Source organism: Lactuca serriola, chromosome 3, assembly GCF_051521515.1.
Source record: "Lactuca serriola cultivar US96UC23 chromosome 3, Lser_US96UC23_V15, whole genome shotgun sequence".
NCBI classification, from domain to species: Eukaryota; Viridiplantae; Streptophyta; class Magnoliopsida; order Asterales; family Asteraceae; genus Lactuca; species Lactuca serriola.
Window position 1 is genome coordinate 10430993 of NC_136410.1, and position 8779 is coordinate 10439771.

At 36.7% G+C, this 8779-nt stretch overlaps 1 protein-coding gene across 1 annotated transcript; it reads left to right on the forward strand.

Annotated features, from left to right (window-relative positions):
- The first annotated feature begins 4810 nt into the window (after positions 1-4810).
- Positions 4811-8779, forward strand: MURE (ALBINO OR PALE-GREEN 13). Its single transcript, XM_079029192.1, has 7 exons — positions 4811-5370; positions 6017-7385; positions 7473-7589; positions 7680-7855; positions 7958-8103; positions 8195-8337; positions 8520-8779. The coding sequence occupies exons 1-6, from the start codon at positions 4897-4899 to the stop codon at positions 8211-8213; spliced, it is 2301 nt and encodes a 766-aa protein (XP_078885318.1). The 5' UTR covers positions 4811-4896; the 3' UTR covers positions 8214-8337; positions 8520-8779.

Here is an 8779-nt window from a genome sequence, read left to right on the forward strand (position 1 = left end):
TCACCTGTAGTGTGTGGATCGGATGGAAGTGTTGGACAAGTGCTTGGTGTCAAGTGAAGACTTAAACACACACAATGATCGATATAGGAGCTTGAATGGTCGGTTTTAGCCATGAACACTAGTGTGTGTTCTTGGTGTTCTTGGTGAAACTTGAAGATGAGTTTTGAAGATCGGGGATGAAGATTGGGATGATACTTGAGAGGATTTCAGCCAAGGGAAAGAAAGAAATGAACTAATGGCCTATCATTCATCATATAAGGTGGAGTTTACGGCCCACATGGAGTTTACGGTAGTAAACTCCCATGTGGTGGTTGTGAACTCCAGGTCAAGGTGTTTCAGGCTCGTTCTTTGTACTATAGATCCAGCAGATAAACCCCGACACTTATCCCTTAAGTGTACAAGGCTCAGAACACTCAAACAAGCTCCAAATTGGGCTAAATGATAGCAGGAAATGAGTTTGACTTTCAATGAAGTGTTAGACCGAACATGATAGAAATTTTCGGGTTGTCACAACACACCAAGAAGTTCTAACCTGGGATGTTTACTATGATAAAAAGAATATGTGTAATGCCCCGATTATCAGGTAATGATTTAAATAAGAATTTCTTTGGTTTTAAGTCCTACTTGACGAGTTGGTTGCCCTACTCGTCGAGTAGCAGTGGGGTGAGATCACGTGTTTAGTGACCTACTCGCCGAGTCCATGAAGGGATTCGACAAGTAGGAGCTGGCAGATGAAACCCTAAATCCCGGGGTTTTGCACCCTATTTAAGGAGGCTTAAGCCTCCTTTGGCCTCTTTACAGTTCTTGAGAGCTCTTAAGAAACCCTAATTCGTGTGGTGCTTTATTGTGTGTGTATTAAGCTTGGGAGGAAGATATTTGGAGAGAAGGAACTTGGAGGGCAAGAGAAGTGGAGCAAGGAAAGTGTGGGAATAAGAATCTACCTCAGTTAGCATCTTCTAGAGGTATCAAGTCGCCACGTTTACTTCTTTTCCCTTCTAGATCTCTTTTTGGTTGAGTTTTGGGGCTTTTATGGATCTTTGAGTTGATAAGGTGGACTATGGGCTAGATCTGAAGTTGTAACTTCAGATCTAGACCCTTCTTAAGTCCTAGAGTCATAAAGTTTCTGGTTTGGACGTGAATGAAACCTTCCTTGGGTAGGAAACCCCAATTATGGGCTTGGACTGGACATTTGGAGCCTTTATAGCTATGCATGCACGGAAAGTTTGCAACTTTACATGAAAAGCATGCCTTAGAAGCTTGGATGTGTAGTTTGGAGCCGCTGCATGGCTCAAATGAGTCTGTATGGCAAAAGGACTGAAGGGACTTGGCGAGTCGCATGGTCGACTCAGCGATTCATATGAAGATAAGCATGAACTCGACGAGTTGGAATAATAACTCGGCGAGTCCGTTGAAGATTGCCATAAACTCGACGAGTTGTATGAACAACTCGGCGAGTCGGATGAGATTTCCCCAATTTATGTATGCGTGCGTATCTGTCGAGTTGCATGAAAGAAACTCGACGAGTGGCCGTAGAGTTTCGATCGTAGACCGAAGGAACTCGACGAGTAGCCGAGGGTACTCGGCGAGTTAGGGTCAACATGGACTATTGACCTTGACTGAGGACTTTGACTTTGACCAGAGATTGACTAGTTGGTTTGTGGAGTACCATGTAAGGTTGAGGACTTATGGGTATATTCGTATTATAGTAATAGGTGGTGGAGTCTTTGGCAAGTAATCCGAGAGTTGGAGTTTATCTGCCGAGTCGACATCTGTAAGGTGAGTTATCCTCACTATATCAAAAAGGTAAAAGGCACCAAGGCCGCCCCTTTAGTTGTTATGGTTATGATATGATATATGCGGTTATGATCTGATAGATCGGAATCATGATAGACAGTATGTTATGCTTTTATGATCCTTAGGGATTGGTATGTTAGTGGCCTGCTAGGTCGGTGCTCTAGTTATGAGAGATTGCTATGATTGATGATCAGTGAGATAAATATGTTTGATGTCTGTATATGCCAGTATATGTTAGTTATGCGCACATGATTATTTGCTCGTTGGTTGGGTTGAGGTGGTCCTGCTTTGTGCTGAAGGTCAACATACCCTATGAGCGGTCCGGGGAGACTGTAGACCCACGTGGCGGTCCAGTCATGCCGAAGGCTCGATATAGATTCAATTAGACTGTAGGCCCTGTAGGGCGGTCCAGTAAGGCCAATGACCCATTATGCATGTTGATTGATTGATTATTACTAATATAATATTATTAGTGTGATATTGGTATTTTGGGGGTAGCTCACTAAGCCCTTGGGCTTACAGTTTTCAGTTATTGTTTCAGGTACTTCAGGAGATCATGGCAAGGCGAAGGCGTGGCCGTACTGCTCCTCATCCTTACGATCTGGCTTTTGGGACACTCTGATTGAATAATGATTTGAAAACATTTTCTGTAAACAATACTATTGGGTTTTATTTATGATTGAAAAAGTTTAAATTTGGCGTAAAATTGATGGATGTTATAACATGTTTTGAGATGATACTCTGATTTGATATAGTACCCTTTGTTTATGGATGAAATTATTTGATACTTATGATTTTATTAATGTTTTAAAAGAAAATTTTTGGTCATGAATTTTAGGATGTTACATCTTACAACCATTTGTTGGTTGGAGCTTGAAGATGAATTAAGGAAAGGAACTACATCATTAATCTTATATAGAAAACACAAATGAAGTATAAATTTCGGATTTGAAATTTCATAAAACCATAATTACGAATTTGGGGAAAAAAAGGGATGAAGAACTACCTTTGATGCAATTTTTTTGGAAGGATTTGAGTAGAGATTCATTTAGAAGTTCCAATCATCTAAACACCAAGAAATTTGAGGGAAAATCAATTATGAAGGTGGAAGGGATTATTGGAACCGAGAGGAAAAGAAAGTGGGTGAAAAATCGGAAGAAATCAGCAAAACAACTTCGATATAATCTGATATGCATCAAAAGCGCGGGGCGCTTTCAAGGGGCGTGAGTCACTTCTCCCTAAAATTAATGAATCAGTAATTTTGGCCATTCTTCCAAAAATCCTTTCAGAAATGGTCCCAAAGCCCACCTAAAACTTACATTAACTCAAGAAAGATCCTTCCATATCTTAACTCATACAAAATCGATCCTAGATACTCATTTGGTTAAACCATCGGGCCAAACACAAGTTTCACAACTTCTCACTTTTGGTCGCTAAACCTTAATACTCTACCATATATATATATATATATATATATATATATATATATATATATATATATATATATATATATATATATATATATATATATCCTCCCTAATAAATAAAAAACTTTTTGTCACTTGTCATCTTCTTAGACATTTGGCCACATGTCATTTTCTTATAATTTAAGTTTTCTTTTTACATAGTCTAGAAAAATTACACATTGGATTTTTTAAATAAGGAAATTTTATAAGAGTTAAAATATTGATTCCTAACTAGTTGTGAGACCCGTATATTATACGGATTGATTAAAACAAAATATTAAGTACGAACGATTAAATATAAATTTTATTTGAATTTGAAATTTAAATAAGTGAAAATTATGAGAAAAAAAAACATGTAAAAAATAAATAAATTAAAATTATGTGTTTAGTATGTACTAAACGGGTTAATTATAAAAAAATGTTAAACATAAAGGTTTAAAGTGTAAAGTTATTTGGAATTGAATTTGAAATTTAAATTTAAAATTTAAAATTTAAAATTTGAAATTAATAATTATTATGGTAGGTTTAATTTATGGAAACTAAATTAATGATATATTGAAAATAAAATTTAAAGTAATGACAAGTGGAAAATAAATATATTTCAAATTATGACAAAATGACATGCGATTAATTTTATGAGAGAAGGACATGTGACAAGATCATTTTCATTTATTAGGGTAGATTTATGGGGATTAATTTTGGGGAATTGATTTGGAGGAATGATTTGGGCAATTTTAAATGAATATAAGTTCAAAGCAATTAATTAATATCACAACCAAGGCACCTAATTTCCTTTTTTGCTTTTTCATATATGTCATATATAGACATTAAAATTTTACTATTTATCCTTTTTGACAATTCATATTTCTAAATAAGTGAGTTTGCACGTAACTTTATTGAATTGTTCCTTATAGTATCTTACATTCATTTCTTTCAATAGTTATCTTTATTAGTATATAGATTGAAATACTTACGTATTCATCATTTACGTTGTATTTAATTTGAAATTAAACTTTAAAAATGTTTAATGTTTAAACATTGATCAAAACCAGTGTAATACACGGGTCTTACGCCTAGTATATATATATATATATATATATATATATATATATATATATATATGATTTAGAAATAATGTTTATTATGGTTATTAATCAGAATCATTTACCTTTATTTATTTCAATTTATTTGATTTTAACTTAAAGAAACTTTTTAATTTTACAAAAATGTTCAAAATTCTAGCCAAAAAATTGGATGTTGCGGTTTTTTTAAAAAACAAACAATCACTTTGCTTTTCGTGAAGTTTGTTTTTTAAAAGATTTATGATTTAAAAACCGTTTAGCGACGCAACATGAACCCCTCATCTTCAAACCACATTTATTTACAACATTTTTTTGAAGACACTTTTTAGTTTAAAAAAGTTTACAGCAATTTTTACGATAATTTCTAACTAATATAATTAACATATGGTTTTCCAACTGAATTTCAATTCAACTTATGCCTGCCATAAAACGACCTCGTATATAGCACCTTCACTGTAAAGTGTAAACCAAACTCATATCCTTATCCCCTTCTGTCTGTTCGGCAATCGGCACTAAACCCTCCACAGTCCACATCCTCCCTCTCCTCCTCATACATGTTCATGTTCCTCTCCCTCTCTTCCCCGTTCCCCCTCTCGCCCTCCCTTTCTCTTCCTAGGCCCCGTCTCCACCCACCTCTCCGCCATCACCTCTCACCTTTTCTCCGCCATATAACCACAACCAATCTTACCCCTTTTGCCGTCGGACGCGATGGCAAATACTATCCAAACCCAGCTGACGCTGACCCCCCTGAAGCACCCGAAGACACCATGCACGGTGTCTCTAAGTTCAAACAACTCGACCTTAGAATTGCCCGTGCTCGCAAAGCTCAAGAAGCTCAGTTTGAACAAGACCAATCAATTTTTCTCAAAGCTATAGAAGACGTCGAAGACGCACCTGATGAACCTGTTTCTGGGGCTAATGATGATTCAGAGGGAGATTTGTATTCCGAGATTGATGATTCTATTGCTTTGAAGAGGAAGGAGTTCGTTAAAAAAGGGCTGTTGAAGCCAAATCCAAAGAAAGAAGAGGTAAACCGATTGATTCCTTTTGTGGTTGGATAAATCCAAGTTGGAAAGGGTAATTAGGATTCATTTTGAACTTGTTTACCGGCTCAAATTTTGATTATTTTTGTTGGCTCTGTGTACTTTTCTTACATAGTTCATTACAAGTTTGAGTTATGCACAATCTCTATCAATTTTGTAAAAACGAATACTCTTTTTTTTTTTTTTTTTGTGTGTGTGTGTGTGTGTGTGTGTGTGTGTTTCGACGAAGAAAACATACATTGAGTTTTCTGATCAAAGTTCTTTCCGGGCACTTGTTACAATTTACGAAGACAGAAACTTTGTTGTTGGTCCTACTTCTTGCTACTGGATTTAGAGGTGCAGGTGGTAAATTGTACATGTATCTACATACATATACGTATGTATATGTATATGTATATATATGTGCAAGATAGATCAATTAGTCACTAAACTTCCATGGTTTTTAAGTAGCATACGTCGAAAACATAATCTTGTATGCATATAAATTGTACGCAAGATTGAATGTTTAATGTAAAAACTCACTTTGGATTAGGATTATCCGAGTATGACATCTTCAAAGGCATTAATCTTTTCAGTCACTTTATAAGTTACAACCTTTTACAAATCTGTATTGTAATGGACATTGATGCAGTCAAAGGAGGAGGAAATCGATGAAGTAGTAGACGAATTGCAGTCTCACGAAGAAGATGATCTTGAGGAAATTGAAGAACTCGAAGAACTGAAAGCAAGCGGTGAAGATTCAGAGGTCGAAAACTCAGATATTGAGTTAGATGATGATCTGGGCACCGGTGATTCATCATATAAATCTCCATTCGGTGCTGAATTTGATGCTTTTCGTAAAGGAGAAGTCCGAATTGTAGAACCCAAATGTAAAATGACATTAGCCGAGCTTTTAGACGAGAGTAAAGTCGTTCCCATTTCAGTTTTAGGTAATTTAGAGATTGAAATCACAGGCATCCAACACGATTCAAGATTAGTGGAGCCCGGTGACTTGTTTGTATGTTGTGTCGGGAAAAAAACGGATGGACATTTGTTTCTAACCGAGGCTGATAAACGAGGGGCTGTTGCAGTTGTAGCTAGTAAAGAAATAGACATTGAGGAAACTTTAGGGTGTAAAGCGTTAGTTTTAGTTGAAGACACATCCTCCGTTTTAGCAACTTTAGCAGCTTCATTTTATAGACACCCTTCAAAGAACGTTGCTGTAATTGGTATCACGGGTACAAATGGAAAGACAAGCACCGCATATCTGATAAAAGGAATGTATGAGGTGATGGGTTTAAGAACCGGGATGATAACAAATGTAGCTCATTATGTTCATGGTGAAAACCAATTAGAGACAAAAAACACAATCCCAGATGCGGTTTCCCGCCAAAAATTAATGGCTAAGATGATCCATAACGGGGCGGAAGCTTTAGTCATGGAAGCTTCTTCTCAAGAGCTCGCTTCCGGAAGATGTGATGAGGTTGATTTCGATATTGCGGTTTTCACGAACCTAAGCGGGGCCGATGAAGAGTATAGGAACGCTAAACTTAAGTTGTTTGGTAGAATGGTGGACCCGACACGTCATCGGAAAGTTGTGAATATTGATGACGAAAACGCCCCTCTGTTTATCGCACAAGGGAATCAAGATGTACCTGTTGTGACGTTTGCAATGGAGGACAAGAAAGCGGATGTGCATCCGTTACAGTTTGATCTTTCTCTCTTTGAGACACAAGTTTTGGTGGATACCCCTCAGGGTATTTTGGAGATTTCATCCGGGCTACTCGGGAGACAAAATGTTTACAATATTCTTGCGGCTGTTGCGGTTGGGATTGCGGTTGGGGCACCTTTGGAAGATATTGTGAGGGGGATTGAAGAGGTTGATGTTGTGCCTGGTAGATGTGAGTTGATTGATGAGGAACAAACTTATGGAGTGGTTGTTGATTATGCAAATACTCCCGATGGTTTATCAAGGCTTCTTGATAATGTTCGTGAACTAAATCCAAAAAGAATTATCACAGGTACGATATAGAATAGAACTGATTAGTCAAATGTCTAAAATACCCTTTTCTTTTCGGTCTAAACTGTTTGCAATCAATAATCTATAGTTATCGGTTGTCCCGGGGAGACTGACCGAGGAAAACGACCGGTGATGACTAAGATCGCGACAGAAAAGAGTGATATTACTATGTTGACATCAGATAATCCAAGGAATGAGGATCCACGTAAGCATGTTTGGCGATTTGTATTATTTTAAAAAAATGGTCAATATGTATAACGTGTGTAAAATGTTTTTTTTTTTATTGTTGTTGCAGTTGACATATTGGATGACATGTTAGCGGGGATAGGATGGACTATGCAGGATTACTTTAAGCATCAAGAAAACGACTATCATCCCCCACTTAAAAATGGACATAGAGTTTTTCTTCATGATATTCGAAGGGTGGCTGTACGTTCTGCTGTTGCCATGGGGGAGGAGGGAGATGTTGTTGTAAGTACTTGAGGTGGTTAATTTTTTTTTTTATTCTAGTTTGATAATTTTTATTTTACTAAAATAAGTTTTTTTTTTTTTGTTTGTTTATATATGTGGTAGGTGGTTACTGGGAAAGGGCATGAGACATATGATACAGTTGGTGAAACAACAGAGTTTTTTGATGATAGGGAAGAGTGTAGAGAAGCTTTGCAGTATGTGGATGAATTGCATCAATCAGGGATTGACACCAGTGAATTTCCATGGCGGTAATTTGGCTTTACACTACTGAAAATGTTTAGAAATGATTGTGAATTGTCAAATGTGCCCTTGATAATCCTTCTCTGTGTCTCCCTGCAGGTTGCCTGAGAGCTACTAAACAAATTTATAATCCGATAGGCTTTCTGAAACAGTGGGTTGCAGGGTTCACCGGTTTATTTGTTATATGATATATGATGAAATAGATGTTTGGAGGCAACAAACAAGGTCCTATCCAACATCAGGTATGAAAATATGGTGAACCAAACGTCTTCTTTTAGGTCCATGTGTTACAACTTGTACTGTCTTTGGGGTGTATTGGACTGGGACTGAGATTGATATCAATGGGGGCAAAATTGGAATAAAAAAAACTTGGTTTTCGTTCTTATAACACATGAGGTCATTTTTCATGTTTCTACAATTGCAGGTGAATTGATTGCTGGGATGTGTTGTGTAATATGTCAAAGGTGCAGTTTTGTAGAAATGAACTTTGTTTGGTTAGAGATGATGTAATAATGTATTGTAGGATGTGTAAGTTGTTAGCTTGAATAGTATCCTTTTGGGCCTTTAGGATATATTCGTTTCTCAAGTTTAGAAAGAGATGGAGATTATTGATTATAGCAGCATGCATGTGTAGATTTTGTTCTGGTCCAAAGAGTTTATAATTGAATCTCGAGGTTAGAGGAA

Bases quoted from the DNA above. Each gene is read 5' to 3' on its own strand.
- MURE (XM_079029192.1), top strand. From the start codon at position 4,897: ATGTTCATGTTCCTCTCCCTCTCTTCCCCGTTCCCCCTCTCGCCCTCC. The intron at 7,386-7,472 runs GTACGATATAGA...AATAATCTATAG, and splicing joins TCCAAAAAGAATTATCACAG to TTATCGGTTGTCCCGGGGAG. The intron at 7,590-7,679 runs GTAAGCATGTTT...TTGTTGTTGCAG, and splicing joins TCCAAGGAATGAGGATCCAC to TTGACATATTGGATGACATG.